Here is a 27,139-nt window from a genome sequence, read left to right as displayed (position 1 = left end):
CCGTGCATGAAAAAAACAGACATTTCCATTGGCTCTTTAGCCGGGAGAGGAGGAGAAAGACCGGAGGACCTGCTCGAATTCCTCCAAGCAGCTCAAATTTCCTCCAAGCCGCGGTCCTGCTTCTTTTCACGACCGACGAACATCATTCTCTCCTTCGCCAAGCACCAAGCAAGCTCTTAGCTAGAACGGTAAGTTACTGAAAAGAACGCGCGACTATAGTTGTTTTAGCATGACTTAAAAGTAGGTTTAACAACAACAACAAAAATGCTGTTTCTAGCTCGGTAAATCTGACTTTTTTCCCGACTCACGACCAGATGTTACGCGGTGTCGCTGTGTTCCTTCTGCTCGCTCTGGCTCTCTCCCACGCAGAGGTAAGTTTGTCCATTTTTACATTGATTGTCTAAAAACACATGCCGAAACATTAAGAGCAACAAAACTAGTCTACATTTCTGATGGCGTGATTTTTATTCGCGTTTAAAACTGTGTTCTTGTCTGGTTTTCCAAAAAATATCCCCAAAAGGTTTATAGAGTTTGGAACCAATCAACATTTTCCAACATTATGTAAAACCAATAAGGCTCCTTTTGTAAAGTTAGGCGTCTCAGGAAAAGGGGACTATATATAAAAGAGTGACACATGAATGGCAGGCAGCTGTGAAAAGAAAAGGAGGAAGGTAGTCCTTGTGTACATTTCATCAGTGCTGCTCCACCTACACTTTGCACTTCTGTTGGGGGATGCTTTGGGTGCAAAAAAATGCTGGGCTGTTTGGCAGCTGCTCTAATGGTGTCCAAACAGCCCATTTGGGTGGTCAGTGTGCCTTCAAGAATGAGCTGAGGAATGCGAGGATGCTTGCTTTATAAGTATCACACGGCTAAGAGAAGAACCTCTGAGTAAACAAGGGCATGTTGTGGCAGCGCAATGGCAACTGAACACACTAGTAAAACAATGATGACATTTGAGGTGTAGTGTCACTTGGTAAATTGGAGAGCAGACACACGGGTGGCATTTCATGGCTCCACTTGGCACAGCTGGCTTTGGGTTGGATACCCTGTTAACTCACTAAGTCACTGTCATAGAAGATAAGCTGCTTTTCTTTTTAATTAGGTTGTTATCTTATTATAAGAAAGATAGAAAAACACGAGAATGACTGACAGGCTGTGGGCCTCTACTAATGATTTGCCCTTCCTGGCTTATACTGTTAGAGGGGATCATGGATTCACGTGATCCTAAAGATATGACGTTTTGAGCTAATAAATGGCACCAAATGAGCTAGTTTCCGCAGCAGTATAAGAATATGTCTCTGGATTAAGTACGTTTAAGAAATACCCTATGGGTGGCCGACATGCGCATGACGAATGAAGGCGACGAAGATATCCACCATCTTTCGTGGAATCAAAGTTTCCTCAGTGATAAATAAAACATGTAAGGGGTCCCACCATTTCACAAAGCAGTTTTTGATGTTGTCCCGTTAACACACACACACACACACACACACACACACACACACACACACACACACACACACACACACACACACACACACACACACACACACACACACACACACACACACACAAGCAAACACTTAAACGTTACCTCCTTGGCAGAGGTTATAAAACAAAGACTCAGCAAATTGTCTATAACACCAACCTCTTGGATGGTGGCCATTAATGACGCAGCCCTTTTTTCCCCCCTCCCCTGCTGATCTTCCATTGCTTCCCCCCCCCCCACCTTTGCCTGCCTGCCATGGAGAATGAACCATTGTATGCACGCCTTATACAATTCCTGATGGCGATCTGCAAGGAATGGCTTGCTTCGGCCACAGTTTATCCAATGAAGCCGCTAGCTACTTAATGGGGCGGCATCTGCTCTCCGAAGGTAATTACCCTGATAATATACGGCCTGTTGTCTGACCATGGGAAGGGCTTGAACTGGCATACCAGTGTGCTGTCTAAAAAAAAGGTCAACAAGTTGCAGCAGAAGCCTCATTTACGATGCGTGTGTCAGACGAGCCTGCAGGCTGTGTTTGCTATCATCAGAGACACTTTATAAGATGATGGTTTTGCATTAAGTGTAAGTTATTCAATTCTGTTGCCCATGTCCACAGAAACTTTACAGTTCTGTGAGGAAGCTACAAACACAGAATGGAGGACTAATTAATGCCACACATTTTCCATCAGGCATCTATATGTTTTGGTGAATCCCCAGGGCCTTGAGTTTGACATCTGTGCTTTATACTTTCAGAGGTCTGTGTTTTCATCCGTGGTGGTTGTAGCAGGAAGTCAAGAACATATTCTGTTTCAATGCATTGGAGCAGTGTGATAGCTTCTCAAACTGGTGCTGAACTGCAGTTTAGTCGGGGACAGAAAAACTTCTTGCCAGGCAGCAATTTTGCAACACGACATACATTACAGTATTATCAATCGGTGTGCCATGGGCAAGGGAATGATCTGCTTACAAAAACTGCAAAGTTGTCAACATTGGTAGCCTGGATGATACCTGAAATGAAATACAAAAAAAACGAAGTTTATTATGACTTGTGGGGCAAATTTTCTTTGTTTTTCACGTGTACAAACTCAGGAGAAAATATATCATACTTCTTTATCTAGGGCTGTGCGATTATGAAGAAAATATTAATCGCAATTAATTTGGTAATACTTACAATCGTGATTAGGACAATCATTAGTTTTTTGGTACTAAACAAGAAAATGTTTAAACATGTAAAAAGTATTAAGACAAATTAATTTCTTTGAAACACAAAAGTTCCTTTTGAACCAAACAAGATTATTTGTTTACGATTATGCCGATCTTGTAATTGTGGAGTGTAAAAATTGAAATTGTAATTGAATTTCAATTAATTGCACAGCCCTATCTTTATCTTTGAATGATTTGCTCAAGTTAACAGAGAATTGAGTAAAATAGCGAAGTGAGATTGACCCCTTATCTTCCAGGATCCTTACGAATACTTCTGAAAAGTCGTTTCATAAGGTTTAGAATTTAAAGTATTGCACTGGTCGCTGTAATGTTGACAAGCGTTAGCACCCTTTTTTTTTTTTTTGTCTTAGTTGAAATGCCGTTGTCTACACAGCCAACAAGAAGAGTGCTTGAGGTAAAAATTGCATCACCTTCGACAAGAGGCTGAGGTTTAGCACTTGTGTTGTGCGCAGTGTGAAATACCAAGCCACACACAACAGGAGGTTGATATGCAAAGCGGACCAGGATGCGGGCCTGTGCATCTCTACATTCACATCTATTATCCTGCCTTTTTTTTTTTGCGGCGACAGAGTGGAATGGTTACTTTATCTAGAAAGGCCGGCAATGGATCATGAAAATTGCAGTTGTCAAGGCAAAGGCGCACGCGAGCGCTATCCTCTCAGGCTTCAGCAGGCAAGAGAACAATGAGGACATGCCCAAGTAGATGTTGATTCCCTTGTAGGCGCTCCATAGGCGGTTCTCTTGCATCCAAGGTGGGCTAAAAATATCCGCCCAGGTGGAGAGAACATGAGCATGTGGTGGAGGGGAGGGGCGGGCGCTTTGTCCTCTGTCATTATCAGACCGCTCTAATAACTGCATTTCGACATGTAGTCATGCAGCCCGGGCAGGGACTAAACAGAATAGGGACAGAGTCATGCTCGTGCAATTATAGAAGGATGAGGTAAGACTTGGCTGTGTATGGTGGAGGGTGGAGGGGAGGTTGTGTTTCACATCCCCATGGTATGTTCTCTTCAGTATTGGATTTGCTTGAAAAGAGTAATCGTGCAGCTTTAGGAACTGGACTGGTGGCTTATCCGTTACATTTAAACAAAATAACAATCAGAACAATAATGTACGCACTGATTGACAGCCAAATCCAGTCTAAAACACTTCGTTGAAAAGTTATCCTTTGAGAAGTTTCGAAGAAAATGTGTTCTAATTTGTGTTAAAAATCACTTTTTTCCCTCTTCTCTGGGGAAGTTTAATTTGTTCCACACGGTTAGTGCGCTAGCAGGCTTTGTATTGTTGCTTCACTGTTAAACAGAAAACACATGAAAAGCAACATCCGGCGTGACAGATTCTGTCCTCTGCGGCCCAGATTACAAAGACCATAGCAGTGAAGATTTGACAGTGAGATCAAATATGACATTGAACAATTGGCAAACGTGCGACCAGTCGAGGCTTCAAGACGAGTGAAGAAGTGTGATCTTCAAAGCTTGTCTGACAAATGCTAGTTTAACTTTTCTTAAATGGACTACTCACTTGTTCCAACTATAAACCCCAATAATGGCCTCATTGAGGAAGCGGAGAGGAGGGCAGGGAATGTAGTCATTGCTTTGGATTGAGCCTCGGCGCAGACACCTCCCGAGCACCCTCCCTCCTGTTGGAAAAATGCAGAGAACAGAAGAACAAGGAAACTGAACATATTGTACCAGGTTTGACTGAAGGAAGTTGTAGACACAATGGAAGTAGGTCAGGTGGTTGGTGAAAGGGGGACACCATTTTCCCTGTGGATTTTTGACGTCTATAGCCGTCAATGGCACTGAATGAGTTAATTGAGAGCAGATGTGACCCAACCCAGTTAGCGACTCCTTCTAGGCTTTTTCTTTGGTCTGTCTCACTTTCTTTGTCTTTGTCTCCCATCGTCTTTACCTTAAGTTACAAGGTCTTGGAGATGAGCGGAAAACGGGAGGCTGCAGACGGGAGTGACCTCATCTTATTTGTCGATGCATTCCTTTCACACTGAATAAGAAGCAGGGTGAAGACTAACAGGCAGATGGCTGCATATACTGCTCATTACCCAGGATGCTTTTGTTTCTGCGGGGTTCATCTCAGCCCACGCCTGTCCCTTAGCGAACGCCCAAGACCACCCCAACTGTTTAATCCTGACTGTTTTTCTCGGTCCTCATTATTTCAGGTCATTTGCTGTATCTGTCATATACAGCACATTCTCTAAGCAAGGCTATAAGGAAAGGGAAGACTCCATTGTTTGTGGTTAGAACATGCTTCCTCACAAAGCTGTCAACTACATAAGAAATGACTCTGAAGTCTGATTTGAGATGTATAAAGTTAATTAGATTCGGAAAGAAGGCAACAACATCCAGAGGTACTTTAATTATTGAGGGCAAATCCTCCAGCTTTAATGACTCCAGTCCATCAGTAACAGATGAAAAGTCGTTCGCTTGTGATGCCTCTCCCTCGTGCATTTGGATTTAGGCACAAGTTCGCATATATTTTTCAGCAGGAAACTAGTTCATACTTAGCAGGAGAGTTTCATTTGTCTTGAGTTGTCCTTCGGGAAGGCATAGTGAAATGGAACCTCTGCTTACTGAACCAATGTCCAAAAGCTGGAGAGACAAAAGAAAGGCAGGAAATGCAGGATAAGGAGAGATCAGGGGGCAACCACTCTGACCTAGATACCGACGAGATTTTGGCTCAAGACGAACCCGGTCAGACCCCAACTGAGGCGCTCAGGAATGTACTGCCCTACTCTCCCGCTCTGGGTTATGTCAAGTGTCCCTCACCTCTTCAAATTTTCGTGCTCAATTTAGTTAATTCCTCTGTAGCTTTTAAACCACTTCACTAAAGACTGGAGCATATTTAGAAGTTTGGAAATTATTGTGTTGTGAGTCATCTCTGGCGTCCAAATATCTTTCTGTGGCTGTCGAAATCACTCAGCCATTTTGCTAATGAAGAGGCACTTGATTAGGTTTTGACCCAATTCTTACATGCTCATTCAAACACAGATCATATCATCGATGTTGCTAATATAGTGGAACCTATAAAATCATACTCAATCGACTCGTTTCTGGATACCCCTTATTATAGTCAGACCTTCTTTAGAAGTGTCACAAGAAAAAGAAAACATGAGTCAAGTGCTTAAATGACCCAAATTTTATCTTTTGAGACTCTTTATTCTGAGGTTGACATGCAGTAGTTTTGCCGTTTCCCCCCAAAATCTAGTTACGATTTGCATGAGCTCCAGGACTTTTGATGTTCTACTGTAGGTGGTAAAAATCAATTGTTCCGTTCAGATGCAAAAAAGTTAGAAGTGATAGAAGAAGGCATCATTACTTGTTTCAGAGTACACTTAGAACAAATTGGTGTTCTTCTCCCATGAATCCAGCAACTTAGCTCACTTATGGCATGATTTGAGAGCTTGCAGTTCAAATGAAAAAATCTTTGCATTTGTGCTCCTGAGTAAACCATCAAAGCAGAACAACAACGAAGGCTCTGTGTCAAATATCACATAGTGCCATTCTGTACCACTCAATAGCCACTTAAGCCACGATGAGCTATGTTGAATCACAAGCTCAAGAAAAGATTGAAACAAAAAAAAGCCTGTGGTGATGGATTGCATTTACTGAGGCTGAGAATAGTCATCCTTGCTATGGCAACTCATGACAGGATTTTTTTTCTGCTCAATTCCTGACTGGTAAGGAAGCAGAAATCCAGAACATTCAAAGCTAAAAATATATTCAGAAAACTTTATATGATGAAATGATATTATGGTTAAATTGTTTAACTTAACGAGATGAGCAAAAATCCATTCTTATATCTTGTGGTTCATTTGGTATTTGGGATTAATTTATTCCACATACAAGCCATCATAATATTTTCTCCACGCTAACGAGGAGAAGGGCACTCATGCGAATTGGTCCCAATTGGCTGCCGAGCGACATTGACGCTCGAGAGCCATTGATTGACCTTCTAACTCATCGGAGCATAGCAAAGATATGCGCACACCTATGCACAACAGCCCAAATGTGCACATACAAGCACAAAATGTCCCTGTGAAGTGTGAATGCCGTTATCGTGTGCCCTGCTGCTATGGTAATAATTCTTTATCAGCAAAGGGAAGAAAGAAAATACATTTGATGTCAATCGCAGCACAGAACAATTCAACTCTATCAGCGTTATCGTCACCATCTCCTCCCAATCTCATCATCTTTTTTTTCTCCACTCCCTCTTTCCTTTTATTTTCCTTCCGTTAAACAGAACAAGCTGGTCTCGGTCCAATGGCACTCGGCCCTAAAAGGACAAGACAGTGGGAATAAAACAAGGTGACAGGGCACGTCCGGGCAGAAGTGCACCAGACTTGTAGAGATGCCATGCTGAGATGGCAAGATGCTGCAATGAAGCTTCTTAGAAAAATCATTGAAGTCGATGAATCTCTCCAGAAGTTTTTTTTTTTTTAATTGTATTAAATCAAGAAACAGGAAGAGGGCAAGGGCTGGAGGCAACTAAGGTCAAATATCTTATTGACATGAAAAGTACTCTAGGATGGGCGTGACTTCATTTCTTAGAATATTGTGATTTATATTTAATTGGAAATCATCAGTTTAAAATGTGATTCATGTCAAAGAACACCCGACAGAAGTGGAGAGAGTGACTTTAATTTGTGAGAATTTTTAATTTGGGTACATGCTGAAATGTACTGGTTTGATGTTTCCTGATGAGATATCATATATCCATTTTTATAAGTCTTAAGACAGCTTTCCTGTTTTAAATGACTATTTTCATAGCAGTCATTGTAAAACAGTAATAGTAGAACACATACAGTAGATTGTGCCAGATGTGCACGGCCCTGTGATTGGCTGGCGACCAGTTCAAGGGTGTACCCCGCATCTCGGCCAATGACAGCTGGGATAGGCTCAAGCACGCCTGAGGATAAGCGGATCAGAGAATGGATGGTTAGATGGTGCACGGATACCCGGGATGAAGAAGCAGTTACAACAATATATTTTCATTGTTTGTTGTCCTAAACACATTATGGTACCTCCAGTGTGTACATTATCTTCCATAAACCAGTAAGTAGCCTGCTAATTAACAAACAAATGGACTAATAAACACAAATCAATACTTTTGACAACAATTCGGCCTTGGTAGAGGTTTGTGCAGTACTGAGTGGCATTCTACCTGTAAACAGTAGGGATATACCAAGTATCGGCTGGGCTACTGTTTTATAACTAGGTGTATCTATGCTGATATTTGGCATTTTGACGCTTATGGCATTGGCATTTAAAAAAAAAATAATAATCTTCTAGCTGATAATAGATCATCCTACTTTGGTAAACCTCAGGGACTTATTTCCCGGTGGTTGTTTAAATTTTCAGTTAACTTTCAAAGAGATTCTGCTGAGCCTGGAAACTGTTTAGGAAAACCTTTATCATGTTGAAAAGCTGTTTAATAAACACGCTGAAAGGCACTCAAATAAAGTGTTGCCATTTGTATTGTTCAAAATGTTTGCCTTTTTTACTGCAATCAAATATGGGCTTCAAATATCGGTCATCTGCCTCCTTGACTATAATGCTTAATATCTATATCTCTATGTTCAGCATTACAAAACCGTTGTTGACTTTGTTCCTTGGATTTTTATAGTTGACTTGTATACTGTTGCTGCTATAGGTTAAACATAAGCTATCCAAACTCAAGAAGGATGTATTTTCGTATTTGGTGCACAGACCGTGAAATGATTATTGAATTTCACATATAAGTGGCCCAGAAAACGTATTTCTTTTTTTATAGTATTAAGATGGTGAGGAAAATAAGGGCACACAATAGAGTTGTTGTTTACTGTATATTATCTTGAAGATCATAGCGCTCCTTTGCTGTTTTTAACTGAAATGAGTAATGCTGTTCAAATCTGGCAGTATTGGGTTTTGTCCAGAAGGTATTGTTTGTGTGATTATTGAGTGTGTTCTTTTTTTATCTTATATATAGATAGTTAGCCCCTCTCTCGCTCCAAAACAAATTGTGTTCGCAGTTGGCAGTGAAAACGGTTGAGCACCCCACTAAAACGATTGAAAAAATTGTTTGTTTTTTAATGGTCTGTAAATCGTGGATTTCAATCTATCCTTGCCTCAAAATAATAATGAGTGACAATGGCAATATTGAGACGAACTACCTGGATGTGGCGAAACATTTTGCTGTGACATGAGGGTCAATGATAACATCGAAACAAAAGCTCTCTGCCGTGATCTCATTATGCCACTTGTGGTCTCTCCCGGTGCCCCCTCTCACTATAGCAACAGCCCAATGTAATTGGCTGTTGAGTGAAAACAAACGCCCCCCCCCCCCCCCCCCCCGTGTTTCTGCGTTTATTAGTTGTTGTCTGCTGGTTGCACATGGATGGACACAACACGAGTGATCTGCAGAGCTCAGAATTCATGGTGGTGGTTTCAGTGCAAGCTTGAAGCCACGGGGATCACTTTGAAGATTTCCCCCCAACATTGGATTATTATGTGTGCGACTTTTAAATCATGCACAGAATTGAACCACCGTTTCCCTCAAGCTCCTCTCGCCACTTTGAGGTTAAAGTCTGCTCCACTTTGGCATGTGACTTCAAGCTTCCCCCACACCCATTATCCATCTTGTTACATTCAATTATTGCTGAGCTTATGTGAGTCTCCAAGAATCCAGCCCTTGTTTGAGTCCGCATACCAGACCCAGAATGTGGACCGCACGCTCACGTGTGCTCAAGCACAGGAATGGTCAACTTTTTTCTGCCTCGCTCTTGTTACAGGAAACAGCGCCTTAGAGAGGGGGAGGGAAGTGGGGGGAGAATATTGTATGGGAACAGGCCCAAAGAAAAACACACACACAAGCCAGACTCCAGATGTGGAGACACCCTGTACACACACACCCCAGAGACACAAAAAAGGCACACAGATGGAGAATGGAGGAGGTAATGAGGGTCATAAAGCAGTCTGTGAGTGTTTGCTGCTTGAGATTGGGCGTTTTATTTTATTTTTTTGGGGGGGGGGGGAGCACGGGGTTGACACACCAGACAAGCCGACAACAAAAGATAAAAGACAGAAAAGACGTCATGGTGAAATAAACAAAGTGGGGGGAAAAAACTGCTCTCATTCTGTTTACTTGTCAACACGCAGTTCCATAGGAGGTTTTGACTAATCTGTCGAGGCTGAGTCTGAATCATAACCCACTGAGTTCAAGCAGCTGCTCTCACATCATGTGATGTATTGCCACCTAGAGGAGAAACTCCATCTAACTATGCAGCGTTGCATATTTGCCCGTAGCACAGATTAGTGATTTCCTTCTGTCAGATTTGTGGTGAAGGGAAAAAAAATAGTATAGTTCGAGTAGTACAATAGAAGTGCATATAAGGTTCCAGATAATGACAAATAACCCCCAGTGATAATGTTCCATGATACATTATGCCATTTGGAATATACAGCATTATCTTTTACAAAAACATAACATTCAATTTGTTTATACTGGAGTTAGATAAGACGTATGATCCGAATCTGAAATGATCCGTTTCCGAGCGCTCCATGACGCAATTCCCAAATGATGCCTCTTGAGAGCAAAAAAATATAATTGTTACTTTAACCATGTAGTATAAATCCAGCCTTACAAGCATCCAACAACTATGAAATAATGTAATTATGGTGATATTATCATCCTTGAAGGTAAATCTGCCATAATGTGCTGTTGCAACATTTCACATCTGTTTATGTAAATGTGTGTGAATTGTGAAACCACTGTTGTCCTCTTTTATTTCAGGAGCTGCAGAGCAAGAGCAAAGTGTGTGCCAATGTTTTCTGTGGCGCAGGGCGAGAGTGTGCCATCAGTGAGAAGGGGGAGCCCAGCTGTCTGTGCATAGAGGTGAGTGAGTGAGTGAGTGAGTGAGTGAGTGAGTGAGTGAGTGAGTGAGTGAGTGAGTGAGTGAGTGAGTGAGTGAGTGAGTGAGTGAGTGAGTGAGTGAGTTTCCACGTCATAGTTTCCGTTGCATGTCCCTCACTTCCTTTGTCTCTCCAGAGCTGCAAGCCCCACAAGAGGTCAGTATGTGGCAGCAATAGTAAAACCTACAGGAACCACTGTGAACTGCACAGAGACGCTTGTCTGAGCGGACTGAAGATCCAAGTGGCCTACGATGGACACTGCCAAGGTACGTTTCGATGTTTGCAACTCGTGTCAAGTGAAAAGTCGACTTTAAAAATAAATTTAAAAAACTTTGCAAGTGGTGACAGTTTACATTCTTTGGTAAGGTCAGCTGTTTGGAAAATAAAGTTAGTCAAAATAGTCTCAGCAGTTAACTCTTGAAGGTCCGTGTGTAAACAATGTCTATAAACTGAAGTATTTACACTTTGTTTTGGTGAAAATTAAGGCGTCTATCTGAGGAGGTGTCAAATGCTATTCTAACTCAAAAGTCGCCAGCAGAGGTCGCTGTGACTCAGCAAAGCTCATTTGTGCCTTTATCTATCTATTAACAGATTGTAATAATAGCATCTTATCAACTCAGGAATGAACTTTAACTGCTCGCCCTCTGTAAAGTTCAATTTGCACTCCTGATAGCTTGAACGTTGATCTGAGCCGTGGCACGCAATTTCTTCATGGTGGCCAGTTATGTCACCTTGTGCCATTTTTCAGACCTTTGGCCAAGAAACCGATATCAGCATTAAACATAATAACTGGTCTTGTTTTTTGTTTTTTAAACACCTTTTAGAGAAAAAGAGCGAGCAGGCAGCTGCCAGCCCAGGTGAGTGTTCCATCCATTTTTACATTTTGCTGTGGCTGTCTGTGTTGGTATAATTCTAAAGCATGGTCAGAAAAACAAAAATACTTGGCAAGCAATATAGACTCACAATGAATTATTCATCAGCATTAAGCTATAGAATGTTACTCGTCCCGCAGTGGTGTGCTACGCTGCAGACCGCAACGAGCTGAGGAGCCGTGTGATCCAGTGGCTGCAAACAGAGGTTGTCCCAGACGGCTGGTTTGTCAAGGGCTCCAACCTCTCTGACATCCTGCTCAAGTACTTCAAGGTGGGCCAACCAAGCCGGGGTACACACACAAGATCAGAGTGTTTGATTACTGCTCGTCAGCAATTTACACGTTTTGACTAACACGGCAAACCACATACATAAAATGTCTCCTCCGGCAATCGTGAGTGTCTTTCTCAAACGAAATGTCAGGTGTAGTAACAAGAGTGACCTGTAAGAGGCAGCGTGGTGAAAATGGGATCCTCCCCCCAGAAAATACATATAAGCAACTGTATCAGTAGAAGAAGAGATAGCTGCAGCTAACTTTTAGTTGCAAACTTTTCTGTGACAAAAGTTGAAACACTCAACATAACAATTCGCTCCGCTATTAACCAGAGCTTGACAGACGGATTTACGGTTCTAAATATTGAACAGGTTTAACATTTATTGACACCCCAAACCATTTTACCAGCATGTAGCAGCATGTGATTCGCGACTCACAAGTTTACATACTCAGGATTTATTTATGGAATCTTTCCTCTGACATTTACCGAAAAACTCACCTATTCATTGTTTTTGTGCTCAGCAATAAAAGTATGGCACCTTGTGACATATTAGTGCCAAGGAATTATGTTGACGTGAGTTGAGAAGCTTCATTAGAGAAAAGTAGTTGCAGCAGGTCTCGGTTCCCACCCCCACACATATCGGGGAAACGTTCAAATTCAGCTACATCGGTCTGTGTGCCCTGCTTTAGATAACTTTTCGAAAACAAAACTTTTTAAAAGTTTAAAGTATAAACAATAATCATGAAAACCATTAAGTATAGCAATAAATGAGCATACATGGAAGTTCTATTGTATCTGGAATAAACAACACTGAAGCCATTTTTGTGCATCATATTTTTTGGCAGTCGTATGACAGCGGTGATTCCATGCTGGATTCCTCTGAGCTGCTCAAGTTCATCCAACACAACGAGTCTGCGGCGACTGAGATGCAATCCTACGCTGACCAGGAGAGCAACAAGCTGCTTCGGTTAGTATCTGCTTGCATGATGGCTGTTGAAAGATAAGGCTAATGTTACACATTCCTCTTTTTTTTTTTTTTTGCTTGTCAGTTATTTGACCTTTGTGCTAACTTTGCAAGTAACCGCGGTAATGTTTGCACATGCATATCTCTACTTTGTGCTCGAGAGCTATTTTTAGGTACGTCGTTGAACTCTATCCATTTTGGTGTAAGCTATACTAGTGGGGCACTCCGTATGGAAGCCCGCAGTTATGTTTCTATTAAAAGTGTGTTTGCACTATCCAGGAGTCTCTGTGTCGATGCCCTCATTGAGCTGTCTGATGAGAATGCCGACTGGAAGTTGAGCTTTGATGAGTTCCTCAACTGCCTGAAGCCTGGATTCAACCCGCCTGAGAAGAGTGAGCTTAAACCCATCCATCCATTTTGTATAGCTCTATTGACGCATATTGACAACCATTCACACTCACATTTACACCTATGGGAAAATTAGAGTCTTAATTAACCTACCATACATGTTGTTCACCTAGACTCAAACCCAGAACCTTTTGACTGCAAGGCAGACGTGCTAACCACTACAGCCCTGTGCTGAACAGAATAAAGCCAACTAACGTTTTTGTCAAATGAATTACCATCATAAGTGAATAAACGCCACACCGAAAGTTGACTCCTCACTTTTTTCACAGAGGGGGGGAAAAAAATCCTTGCGTCATAGTATATGACATGTTGGACTGAGACGTGCAGAGCAGATATGGCATCTGTAAAGCTGGCGTATGTGGTGGAGTTGAAAGAGAACACGGTGCTGTAATTCAGCTGCTGGTGGCATCAGTGTACTATGCTCAGATGTGGGCTAAAGTTCAGAACATTGAACCCTGGGGTTCCAGCAGACTCAAGGCCCTGTGTGGTTATTGAGAAACTTTAGGATTACCCCAAACCATCAAACAATTTTATTTTCCCATTCTGTGGGATAAAAATAATCCAAACATTGCCTAAGTGCTGTTTTTCCTCGTATTGTGGCCCGTGGGTGTTTATTTACTCAACTAGAAAAATGTCAAGGCCTTTTCTTGGACAAATATACGATTTCATAATACTAAAAACTAGGGTTGACATTTAAAAATGGAGAGCGGGAAATGTTAAAGAACCTAAGCAGGCAGTTTATAGTATACGACACTGCAGAATGAGTTAGATGAAACAGAAATGCTATTGGCCACATTCATTTTCACATAACGGCATTTTAATAGTATGCAGGGTAGTCATTCAGTAAGTGCTGCTGTTTTGGTTGCAATGGGCTCAGTAGTAAACGATTACCTCAGTTTAAAATTATTGTTACTGCAGACATGACAAGGCATCCAAAAGGGGTCTGGTGTTATTGAGGAGATGCCTTTGTCGTGACGGAACATAAATAAATGGAATCACAAAGCCGACAGAGTTGTTAACTGTCACTTAACATCTTTTTTTAATACTATGCAAGGATGTCGGTAGTTGAAAGCTGGCAAGAAATGTGTTAGTCGTTGCTGTCTTTGGTTAGCATCATCGTTACAATGGGCAAAAGGGCATCGATTTGGGGAAAAGCACTTATTTGTTTAGTTTAATAAAGACGTAAGAATTTGCTCCAAAATATCTTTACAATAGCCTTTATGACTGAAACATCTCATTTGTAGATTAACACATTAGCTGTCCTGGCCAATAATTTTCAGACTGGATTCGCGTTCGCATTTCATGTGCGCAATGTGTACATGAAGATGGTGTGTGCAGTTTCATTTTTTGGCCACAGGAAGCAGTAGCGATTCAAAATTGAAATTTCTGCGTTCAGTATCGTTAAATGGAGACCACTTTTTGGGGAAATACGGTATTTTCAGATTAGTTGATATTCCATAGACAAAATTATTTTGGCATCTGGCCATTATTACACTTGCAGGAAGTCAAAATGAAAATACGTTCACCCCGTGCCGTTTGATGGGGTTGAGGTCAGGGTTTTCAAGTTTGTTCATCCGAAACTTATCCCAACATGCCTTCTTTTTTTTTTTAGACCTTACTGTTCCCACTATGTTTACAGTACATAGTTATGGTGGTGTCTGAATCGGAAAAATAATGCTCTATTATCTAATCTTCCCCATTAAACTCCTTGTGTTGTGTATTTTCCCAGAATGCGCCTTGGAGGATGAGAATTATGAGGACGGTGCAGAGACACAGGTGGAGTGTAACCGCTGCGTGTGTGCATGCGGCAACTGGGTATGCACTGCTATGACCTGCACAGGTAAGATAGTAAAATAATCGTTTGGTTATTTCCTCAGTATCTTTGTACCTAACCACATTTGACTGACTTGGTGCAGACAAGACAGCTGCTGTGGATGAGTCAACAGATGCTGATGCGGAGATGACAGAAGAGGAGTGGGACCTCCGTGTGGCAGAGCTAAACAAACACCAGGTTGGGTTTTTTAATCAGTTAACCAACAAGCCGAGCGTGTTTCTTCGGATAAGGGAAATGAGTTTTTCTTGACAAAGGAGATTTGTATTAAACTGCACAGCCCGTGAAACAACATCCTCTGTTCAAATTTGTCGACGTAAGCTTTTCTGTAACAGAAAAACATGCCAGGAAAGCTAGAATCAGCATATTTTGAAGAGGAAATTGTCTCAAAAGAGCGTGAGCGTGTTGTAATTAGTAGAATGTTGGCAAAAACATTTTACTACACAGCACTGTATGAACCAATGGATAAATGAAGTTCCTTAAGGATTAGATTACACTTAATCTTAAATTCAGTTTTTGGTCATCCGTGAGAAATACAGTTGTATATATTGTCTTCACAAATTAATAACGAAATAATTGTTTAAATACAGATGTAGCTCAGTTTGCTAACTTTAAACTGGAATTACTGTAAAATATATATATATATATATATATATATATATATATTTGGGGTGTTAGAAAAAAATCAATTTGGCAATATATCGCGATATCACAGCGCACAATTCTCTAATCGATTTGATATGCGGCCGAATCTATTTTTAAAATATTAAAATATTCAACAAAACATCTTACTTAGGGTTAGGATTCACACATTAAGCATGGAAGAATGTTATCTTAATGGAACATTAAGCCTTAATATTTTATTTCAGTGCTGTTCAAACATGAAGCAGACTGCAACCTGTTTGTTAAATGCAGTGGCTCAGTTATAAGCCTTAATTTTCAGATAAATAAATACATTTTCATACAAATCTTACAGTTTACATGTAAAAGTTAACTGATTAGTATTTTCTAAATTTGAGGGAAAAAATCGCAATAATCAATTTATAGATTCGTATCGGGATTAATCTGTATCAAATCGTGCCCTATGAATCGTGATACGAATCGAATCGCCAGGTACTAGGCAATTCACAACCCTAATATATATATATATATATGTATATATATATATATATATATATATATATATATATATATATGTATATATATATATATATATATATATATATATATATATATATATATATATGTATATATATATATATATATATATATAATTTTATTTTTTATTTTTTGAAAAGTCAAGTCTATGAATACTTTTCCAGATGTACAATCTAACAGCACAACACTAACAAAGTAAACAAGGGCAACTGAACTGAATTACTTCCTCCTGAACTTTTAATAGCTACTGCTTTATTTTTATATGAGTGCAATGTTATAAAATTCCTTCATGCAACTACGGTATTGATCCTCATCTTTGTGTGTTATTTTACTACAGGAAACAGTGGAGAAAATGAAGGCTAGCACTAAGGAGGCCTAAATTAGGACACAGATGAAGAGAGGATGCACACTACCACCCTTCCTCTATACTTGACTTACCTTGCAGCCCGGGTGTTGTTACGACTTCTGTTTTCTCTACTATTTTAATTGTTATTATTATAATACATTTTTTACAGTGTTAAAGTGTTTATGTTGACGTTGTTTGATTCTAGGGACAATCTTATGATTCCCTTTTATTCAGTACTGTCATATTTGATTGTATTAACTACTCTTGTACACTTCTATGTATTTTTGCAGTTCTTGAGGACAAAAAAAGTATGATGTCACTCTCTTTGAGATTGAGCAGCGTTGGCTTTATGGTTAGAAGCGAGGAAGTGGGAGGGTTCACCTGCTTGCGATTTATGTATACTTGACCAATGCACTCGTTTTCTCTTTGCTTTCTTGGTTCATCCAAACAACCAACCAGAGGTGTTTTACATCCTGTTAGGCATTTTGCAGCAAAAAACAAGCATGTATGTAGTTTGTTGGTGCCATTTAAGTTTTAGCTCAAAATGTTCCCACTCAGATACATTGTATGGGCTTAAGCATTAGTACAGCGACGTGTTACTTTTATCCTAGATCTCGTCCAGGGTCTCTCCATCCGGTTCTCACTCACACAGAGTTCCTGCATCACATCACAGACCCAACATTTATCCGCCATTGCCTTTTACACGTCATTTTTTCCCCACCGTGTTGCTAAAGCGGTGTGGTGTAAGGCAATGGTAGAAAAATGGGCCAAAAATGTGAAGTTTAATATTACCTCACACTTGAAAGCAGTCGTCACACATCTAATTATCTGTCACAAAATGGCAGTAATATCCTGCTTTCTCCAATTTGTGTGTGAAACTTCTTAATTCTGTAACACCTTTCACACAGAAACCCATTCAGCCTCTGTTACGGCTCCCAAAAGAGTTGCCACTTAACAGGGGGGGGGGGGGGCAGTGCTAAAGGGACTGCAGGCTGAGATGTACCCTGGTACCCTGCATCTGAACATAGCATGGGAACTTCTGAAACCAAAGATGTGCTGAAGATGTTTTGAATTATGTATACAAATCTCCAGGTAACACATTACTCTGGACCCAGCAACAACATTATACCTTTCAGAATTACTCTTTACAAAAGAACTAGCCTTGCTCATGTAGTTGCATCACTAAGCAGATTTGTGGATTTTGTGTATGTTTGAGAGAGACAGTGTGTGTATTAAATGTGCTTTTCCTTTTCCTAAGTGTGATGATTTGTTAAAACCCTGCGTCTAAATTAGGACAATAAAAAACAGTGCCTTAGACTTGCAAACAGTATTTGCCTGCACAATGGTTTTTGCCACACGAGTGTGGTATTGTGATGTTTGGCTGGTTTGTGGCTTGTGACTCATGCTGAGAAGTGAGAAATGCCTTGTGGAGATTTTTGTAGGCCACTAAAAGTGACTGTAAGGAATATGTATGGAAGCCAATAAATCTTTGTACACCACGGAACCTGTCTCTCAATGCGTTTAAACTTACATCTACACTCATACGGTCATGGCTGAGCTGGAACCAATCCCATCTGAATTTGGGCAAGAGGTCGGTCGGGCCCTCTCTGGGCTGGTTGCCAGCCCATCACAAATAGACAAACGACCGGCCACACACAGCTATCACACATAAGTCTTCAATTAATTTAGCATGGATGTTTTGAGATGTAGGAGCCAGCCAAAGTCCTGGAAGAAAACCCACGCAAAGGAAAGACAAAACATGCAAACTCCACAAAACGCAAAAAGACAAACGTGCTAACTACTAATCTACCGTGCTGTTTGTTAATAATTTGGCATAGGACATTTAAAAAATTATTTAGAAGCAAATTATCCTTTTCTTCCCATGCCATGCTTGCAGTCTTGCATAACCGTGTAACCAACGTCTCGTGTTGCGTAATGTCACTCGAGTTTGCATGATGGACCATAATCATGCGAGTGCATATGGTGCAGCACTGTGAAAATTAATATGTATCTGTTTATGTATTATTATTATTAAATAAAAACAATATAGCTGAATGCATTACATACATTGCATGTTACATGCCAGATTCAAGAACTAATAGAAAACGAGTTAGGTGGGGCTTAGAGTCAGGTTCGACCAATCAAAACGCGGGAGCAACCTCGGCGAACAACTACAAATGTGGCCTGCATAGGCCAGATTTAAGAACCAATAAAAAACGAGCTAGGTGGGGCTTAGAGTCAGGTTCGACCAATCAAAACGCGGGAGCAACCTCGGCGAACAACTACAAATGTAGCCCGCTAGCATACTAGCTGACGTTTTTTGTTGCGTGTAATGTGCGGTTATCAAACAGCGAAACGTTGTTAAATGTTGTCGGGAGGAGAGACAAGTGTGTTAGTACGTGAAAATCAAGAGGGCGTGACGTTTGTGACGGTGTCGTCCAAGCGAAAACTTCCACACGGACTTCACTCGGACTTTGGAGAAAGAAGAAAAAAAGAATCACCCCCAAAATGGAGCTTGACGGCGGGGCGGCGGTGGGCAGCGACGGCGTGCTCGACTTCTCGCGCTCCAACTTGAACACTTTCACCGCGGATGACGTGAGCGACGAGAAGAAAAGAGACACGAAGCAGCTCTACCTGAACAACAACCGGCTGTGCGCGTTGCCCTCGTCGGTGACTCACTTTAGCAACCTGCAGTTGCTGGACATCAGCAACAACAGACTGTCGGCCATCGGCGAGGACATCACGCGGCTAGCTAAGCTCAGGACGCTCATAGCCAAAAACAACCGACTGAACGAATTCTCGCTGCCCAAGGGCTTCGGCTCCTTGCAGCTGGAGGTGTTGAACTTAAGCGGGAACCGCTTCGAGGAGATCCCGCTGCAGTGCACCAAACTCCGGCGTCTGCAGTCGCTATCACTCGGCGGAAACAGACTGAAAAGTATTCCAGCCGAGATTGAAAACCTAACCAGGTGGGTCACCACGAGCGTGTTGGCAATATAGAAACGTAATAATGTTGCTAACGTTACGTCACATGTGTCGAGTATGACGTATAGGCACGTAATTTGGTCGCTTAGGTTGAGGCCCTGCGCTACAAAAGCTACGTTCGCGAGTCCTGCAAGGTAACTTCAGGTACGGCTCGGGATTTTCCTCACTCACGACAAGGTCCACAAAAGCGGGGCGTATCACCATGGCGACAGGGGTTGTTGAGGTCACCTGTGATGAACGCATCGCCCTTTGACCCACCATTCATTTTTTTGTGTGTGAGGACAAATGGTCAGTAGTTCAGCTGCACGCAGTGTGTGGGTGATGAATCAGGTGTTTTTATTTTCATTAAGTGGGGTTAAAGGCGAGTACTTGAAGGTCTCTTTTAGGTTACTGCAATCGAGACAATTTTTTTAAAGTCAGTGATACTGTAAACTAACAGCAAAACATGTATTTATATATATATATGTTTATATATATTGTAAAATTGTACAGATTAATTTATTGCTTGTCTTTGTTTAAAAAAAAAATCATTTGAACTATTTCTATTAGTTTAACATTTTTTCCCACTTTTGTTAACAAGAGTATAAAAACTTAGAAAACAAATATTTTACATTTAGAACAGATATTAAATTTGTGATTAATCGTGAGTTTTAGTCTTGTGATTAATTACAATTAAAATAAATAATTGCCAGACGCCCTTAATTTTTGATAATCCTTTCTTTAAAAAAAAAATGCTTATTTTAAAAAAATGTCTAGGTTTTTATACTCTTGTTAACAAAAGTGGGGAAAAATGTTAAACAAATAGAAATAGATGTTTATAGGCGTCAATGACAGTGAATGAGTTAAAATGCAATGTCATTTATTTTCTAAAACATTTCGGCCTAATCATAGTATATAATGTATATTGTAGATATACCTCACTGACCAAATGTTCACATCATGTAAGTGTGAAGAGTAAAACCACCAATTTTACTGTAAAAAAAATTAATAATAATAAACACACCACCCTTGAAAACTAACGGGCAATCCAATTGGAGCTTGCAAGTTCTTCCCGTGGATACTTTTCTTCCCTTAACAGTCAGGCTGGTCCTTCTTTTGGAGTAAGATTAGGAAATGAGCCAAGCAAATGCAAAAGCTTTGTCCTCCTCTCGTGAGCTGTATGCTGAGATTTGAGGACATTTTGTATAACTGAGCTCATCTTTGAGGCCTGTATTTACCCAACAGTTTGGCTTGCTTGGAACTAAGCAACTTTTTTCTGGCATTTGAATTGAGAGGCTTAGGCTTAATTATTGATGACATCAGCGCAATTGACTGTGGCAACCTCAGTTTAATCAAAGTTGTCTTGGAATGTTCTTTTTAGAAGGACATCTGACAGTCCTAATACGCAGCAATCCATTTTCCAGACTGTTATATGTAACGACAATCAACTGTGTGTTTGGGTTTCGCAACATCAAAACGAAAGTTTTTGTCAACAACATTGCTTACGAAACAGTTTTTCATGAGTCACAGAATAAAAACATCTGCATCTTCAAGTGGAAGCAGGACTCACAAACACATTACACGCAATGTTTCGCAATCGACGGTCACAAGTCTTCCCGCAAAACCAGAATTGGCAAATAATCAATCATGAAATTTATTTATGGAGAACTCAATTCAACTCGGATTCAGATTTGGTCATTGTCTTCCAAAGTAAAAGCAGATAAATCGCAAAAGATCACACGTTTTCATGCAGGACTGCAGAAATCAGAGAATTACTGTTGTAAAATCAGAGGATTTGGACAACAGTGGTTAAAAAGGATTATGGGTACTTTATTAATAAATTGCTTGTAAATTAATCTGATCATTGATTAGGTATCAATTGCTCAGGGTTCACTTACTTTTGCATCTACATGAATTGACCAAAAACTTATTAATTTTAGTTTTGACTACACAATTCATTTAAAAAGAAAGAACAATGCATTGAAATGCGGAACCGACACCAGTTATTTCATATAAAAAATTAAATTCAGATTGAGCAACAAAATCAGGTTGAAACAATTGGAAAATCCAAATTATTTAAGAACTTCACCAACTGAGATTCATTTGTCTGGACCAGTGAAGGTTTTATTGTCTTGGAGTTGAGTAGCACGCCTTAGTGACCTGGTGCCCGGTGAAAGATCAGACCTCCACGTCTTATCATATTGATCACGCATGATCCGTCAGGCGCTAGAGGTTAACTTCAACGGATAGCACCGGCTAGCAAAAAATAAATAAAAATGCTTGCATTGGATGGATAGATGTTTTTCTTTTTCCACCAAGTGAACGATGTTGAGTTGCAAAATAAAGTTGGACTCCTGTTCCCTCTCCTCTTTCACACAAGCATCGGCGCATGTACCTTTAGCTCCCCCTTCTGGTTGATTTGTTTTTATGGCAGAGAAAAAACAGGAATTTGTCTTTTTTGGACACATAAAGGGAATGTTAGAATTACAATTAAGTGTTATTTGTTTTTTGTTTTGATAAAAATTAGATGTTTTATTTATTGTGATTTGTGTGTTTTTTGGGGGAAATGGGTATTCATAGGTTGCATTTTTCTAAAAATGGTCATAAGAGTATATATTTTTTAAATTAGTAATTTCATTATTTATTAAAGTTATTGTACTATTAGAATTAAGTCCCATCTATTACAATTTAAGCATATTAGTTGCCAAAATCAGAAAATGCTTTTAGTCCTTTTTTTTTTTTGGTAGATGTACATACTAGTTATAGTATGTACATCTAATGTGATGGTTTCCTGTAATATGACAATGTTGTTGTTTATTAATACTTAATATTACAAGATTTAAAAAGTAGTAATATGAATAATTGTGATATTTTTTTTTTAAACATCACCAGAACAAACTCTGTTTTAAAGGTTGTGAATTATTTTATTTTATTTTATTTTAGAAAAGAGATAAGATCAAATTTTTTCCACCTTAGATTATTTTTATATGACAAGAATAAAGCTGTGATGTTGTTGAAGAAAATCTTAAAATCTTTTCATAGAAAAGCATTCAATCCTGAGAAGAAACTTTTCATTTCACATGCATGATGGAAAAGCAGTGGCAATGATGTGTGCTTATAAATGTATCGTTTCCTGTTAGATGCCAAATAAGATATATATAATAAATAAATAAAAAAGCATGAATGAAGACTTCCTTTATATGATCCATAATGTTCTATCTTTATTTAATGTTGTCCCCTCTTTCCTCTTGCAGTCTGGAGTTGTTGTATCTGGGCGGAAACTTCATCTCAGCCATTCCTGCCGAGATTGCCAACCTGCCTTACCTGAGCTACTTGGTGCTGTGTGACAACCGCATCCAAAGTGTCCCACCGCAGCTCACCCGGTAAGCCTAGACCGCCTCGCGTCACCTCGTGTCGCCGCTGAGGTGCCCTCGCCTCACCCTGAACTTTTTGCGCGACTTCAGGCTCCACTCGTTGCGCTCGTTAAGTCTCCACAACAACCTGCTGACGTACCTGCCGCGGGAGATCGCGAGCCTGGTGCACCTGCAGGAGCTCAGCCTCCGCGGGAACCCGCTGGTGGTGCGCTTTGTCAAGGAGCTGATGTACGACCCCCCCTCGCTACTGGAGCTGGCCGGGCGCACCGTCAAGAGCAGGAATGTCCCCTACTCGCCGCCAGACTTGCCCTCCCACCTGCTCAAGTACCTGGACCTGGCCAGCAAGTGCCCCAACCCCAAATGTGCCGGTCAGTTGTTTCCCAACGCTTGTTTGCTTCCATACGAGTCTCCCGAAGAAAATAGCATCGGGAAGGCTGATAATGGCCAGTGAATTTGTCTTGTCTGAATTTAGTTTTTTTGAAAAGAAAGAAAATTGTGAAAACAACTTTTAATGTCAAGAGTCAATTTTGATTTTCAGGAAAGGGCAGTTTTAATGCAAATCAGCAAGTCCTGTGAGAATTCAGCTGAGTGAACATCAAAAGGATGACCTCCACATTTTTGCTTTTTCTTTAGAGCAGGAAATTGTAGTGGTGATGATGAAAGCGGCTTTCTGTCCGAGCGGTTCAAAATAATCTATCTAAGTTGACAACAACGTAGCGCTGCTCGCTTATGAAGAAAATATTAATCACATCATAATTTAGTAATAATTGTAATCACGATTAGGACAATAATTAGTTTTTTGGTACAAAACAAGAACATGTTTAAACATGTAATAAAAATATTAAGACAAATACATTTCTTTGAAACACTGTAATTATGCAAGTTCCTTTTGGGTCAAACAAGATTCATTAAATAAGTCATTTTAAAATAAAAAGGTGCAAATATATACATTTAAACAACTCAAAATTAGTATTGATAATTTTTTATTTCTGTAGCCGGGGATCGGACCGCCAAGGTCCACGCCCTTGGCTGCCACCCAGCCCACTATGCACCCGACCCCTTTAGCCCCTCCCACCGGTGGTGAGCCCATGGGAAGAGGGACCCACGTTGCCTCTTCGGGCTGTGCCCGGCCGGAATGCGGGCTCTGTATCGGTCTGTGGTGGTCGATGTACCGGTCAATCTACGTTCCTGCCTTCACCTTTGGTCACGAGCTGTGGGTTGTGACCGAAAGAACAAGATCCTGGATTCAAGCGGCCGAAATGAGTTTCATCCGCAGGGTGTCCGGGTTCTCCCTTAGAGATAGGGTGACAAGCTCGGCCATCCAGGAGGGACTCGGGGTCGAGCCGCTGCTCCTCCGCATGGAGAGGGGCCAGTTGAGGTGGCTCGGGCATCTGGTTCGGATGCCTCCTGGGCGCCTCCCTGGAGAGGTGTTCTAAGCATGTGCCACCGACGGGAGGCCCCGGGGACGACCCATTACACGCTGGAGAGACTATGTCTCTCGGCTGGCCTGGGAACGCCTTGGGATCCCGTCGAAAGAGCTGGTTGAAGTGGCTGGGGAGAGGGAAGTCTGGGCTTCCCTCCTAAAGCTGCTTCCCCCGCGACCCGACCCCGGATAAGCGGTAGTAAATGGATGATTTTTTTATTTTTGTTTACCATTATGCCAATTTTGTAATTGTGGAGTGTAATAATTGAAATTGTAATTAAATTTCGATGAATTGCACAGCCCTACAACAACATTAATAAAAGCAGAAGACGTAATATTCATCGCGACTCGCCTCCTGGGCGGTGATTTTTTTCCCCGCTCTTTGTCACCGCATGTGTCTCATCTTTAAAATGAAGGGTGAGTATTTTTTGCTTGTCAGGCACAGCCTATTAGAACAGCTGAACTTCATTTAGTGTTAATCGGATGCACTTTAAATGGTGACTTGTACATCCCAACACAAGTTTAAATGTAATTGGTTATTTCTGAACACGGCTAAATCCCTAGTTGTAAGAGGGTGTGTACACTTGCGCAACGCCATTATCGCATTTGTTTATTTTTACGTCCCCTTGAAATTGTTTTTATTTTTAATTAGGGGGGAAAAAGTTTTGAAATGGATTAATTAGTTTGACCTTCTGGCATTGATAATTTTATATCCACTGTATATTGCTTTTACAATTCAAGTTTTTTTGACGGCGGCAGCATGGAAGCAATTTTTCCAATTTGCATTATTTCCTATGAGAAAAGAAAATGAGCAGACTCCATCACCGCTTTCGTTCCCTTCCGCAGGCGTCTACTTCGACTCGTGCGTGCGTCACATCAAGTTTGTGGACTTCTGCGGCAAGTACCGGCTGCCGCTCATGCACTACCTGTGCTCGCCCGAGTGCACCACGTCGCCCTGCAGCTCCAACCCGCAGAGCGACGCCGAGTCGGAGGATGAGAACAGCGTGCCCGCCGACCGCCTCCAGAGGGTGCTGCTGGGCTAGGAACCAAACTGTCGCCATTGTGCAGCCCCAACTGTATGCTATTACGCACAATTTCTACTTCTACACATCCAGTTCAGCTTTAAATGAGGCATATATGAGTTGCTTTCGCAATTTAAAACCGTTCGTAGACGTATCCCAGGTACACTGCAGGAATTCACTCAAGACATAAGACACATAAAAACATTTCTGTTTTATGTTCAGGGACGCTTACATACCGATGCAATCAAACTTGTTTTTTAAAATCAGAATTTCTACTTTGAGATCTGTAATGTATCTTAGCTGGTAGCTTGTAAACAATCTCCTTGATTTACGCAGATTAGACTTGAGAATGTTACAGTGACACCTAAATGACCATATTAATAGTTTCTTACTAATGATGTCTTTTTAATACTGTATGTGTTTGTGTGTGTCAAGCAATGTAATGTATGTACCCTGAAATGTGACAAGATTATTAGGATTTTGTTTTTGTATTCTCACACAATAAGTGGATGTAACCAAATAACAGATTTTCTACCAATCATTTCCGAAAATTAAAAAAATGAACTCTACAGTACATAATAACCAGCAGAGTAGCTTGCACTTAAACAGAAAATGTTTGTAGGTACTTTAATTTGTATATGAATATAATAATAAAAAATATGCATAGTATGTTCACTGTGTCAGGTTGTTTATTCAAGTTTAAACTATTGTATACATTTGATTCAGATTTATAAAGCGGGCCTTTTTTTTTCTTTTTTTTTAAAGAGTGTGTGTGGAACACCAAAAATGGCAAATTTCTTAAATTTGAATGACATTTTCCCACATAAATTCATTGTCAGTCAAGAAGACAATTTTGGTGCCTAATTGTTTTTGCTTTTTTATGATACATACATAGTACCACATTGTCGTGGTCTGTTGAATGACCTCTTTCTCCAATTTATTATTTTAACAAAATGATTTTTCTGGCTATGTATGGTGAGCTTTAGGTCAGGAGCTTGTTTCTTTTGTGCTGCTGTCTTTTTCACTTTTCTCTTGAGCGTATGCACTGCGCCATGTTACATGTTCTTCAGGGAGTCATCTACTGCTCATTTATTAAAATAGTAGCTACTGTATATGGAACATAGACACAAAGGCCTCGCACATGACAAGTGTTGGATCAGTACGCATGCTCAGCTGAGCCTTTACACATGACGGCCAGCCTAAATCCAGTCTGGCTTGCTGTAGAACAATCAAGACTTTACAAAGTTACTGTGATAATCCTCCATTATGTATGCAGGTCACCCTTACAGTATACAGGGAAACCTATAGTAAGCATTTTTAATGTGATGACATTTTATTAAAAAAAAATGAACGCTTTTGGGCTAAAAAGTCCAATTGGCCCACTGATGTCATTATTACATGCAAATGAGTTCTGAGCGGGGTGAAAACGTTTTAATGTTACAATAAAGTGGAAATATGGTGAAAAGTCAAATTTTCTAGAGGAATTGTATTTTTTAGAAAGAAGTTATTTTTTCCAATTGCGCAATAAGTTTAATGTTTGAGGAAAAGCTTAAGAACAATGTCATGTTTCGGAGAAAATTTATTTTATTTGAGAAGTCTTTTTTTTTTCATTAGAATCTCATATTTAACAAGACAATGCCATACAAGGTGAAAAAAATCCATATTCTTTGAGATAAATGTAATATTTATTTGAGGGAAAGGTTTAGAAAATTCATAGGAAAAATATTTGAGATGTGTTATATCATGTCTCAAGAAAAAATATATATGTAACTAAAATATCTTAGTTTCATGAGGAAATGTTATTTTTAAATGAAAAAAATGAATTTAAAAAGTTATATTTAAGAAATACAAAAATGTTTTCTAGTTTGTTTTAGAAGAATAAAGTTACCC

General features: G+C 40.3%; 2 protein-coding genes across 2 annotated transcripts; both read left to right on the top strand.

Annotated features, from left to right (window-relative positions):
* The first annotated feature begins 23 nt into the window (after positions 1 to 23).
* On the top strand, positions 24 to 17,973 carry fstl1b (follistatin-like 1b). Its single transcript, XM_086091856.1, has 11 exons — positions 24 to 188; positions 315 to 371; positions 10,499 to 10,600; positions 10,754 to 10,883; positions 11,442 to 11,474; positions 11,630 to 11,760; positions 12,608 to 12,729; positions 13,006 to 13,118; positions 14,864 to 14,974; positions 15,051 to 15,145; positions 16,461 to 17,973. The coding sequence occupies exons 2-11, from the start codon at positions 315 to 317 to the stop codon at positions 16,500 to 16,502; spliced, it is 936 nt and encodes a 311-aa protein (XP_085947982.1). The 5' UTR covers positions 24 to 188; the 3' UTR covers positions 16,503 to 17,973.
* A 762-nt stretch (positions 17,974 to 18,735) lies between these two features.
* Positions 18,736 to 25,918, top strand: lrrc58b (leucine rich repeat containing 58b). Its single transcript, XM_086090357.1, has 4 exons — positions 18,736 to 19,435; positions 22,685 to 22,813; positions 22,895 to 23,172; positions 25,074 to 25,918. The coding sequence occupies exons 1-4, from the start codon at positions 18,978 to 18,980 to the stop codon at positions 25,268 to 25,270; spliced, it is 1,062 nt and encodes a 353-aa protein (XP_085946483.1). The 5' UTR covers positions 18,736 to 18,977; the 3' UTR covers positions 25,271 to 25,918.
* Positions 25,919 to 27,139: the final 1,221 nt, after the last annotated feature.

Source organism: Leptonotus elevatus, chromosome 12 (genome assembly GCF_054856555.1).
Source record: "Leptonotus elevatus isolate MCC_2025b chromosome 12, RoL_Lele_1.0, whole genome shotgun sequence".
Lineage (NCBI taxonomy): Eukaryota > Metazoa > Chordata > Actinopteri > Syngnathiformes > Syngnathidae > Leptonotus > Leptonotus elevatus.
The sequence above is the reverse complement of the archived record's forward strand: the minus strand, read 5'-3'. Positions and strand labels throughout refer to the sequence as shown.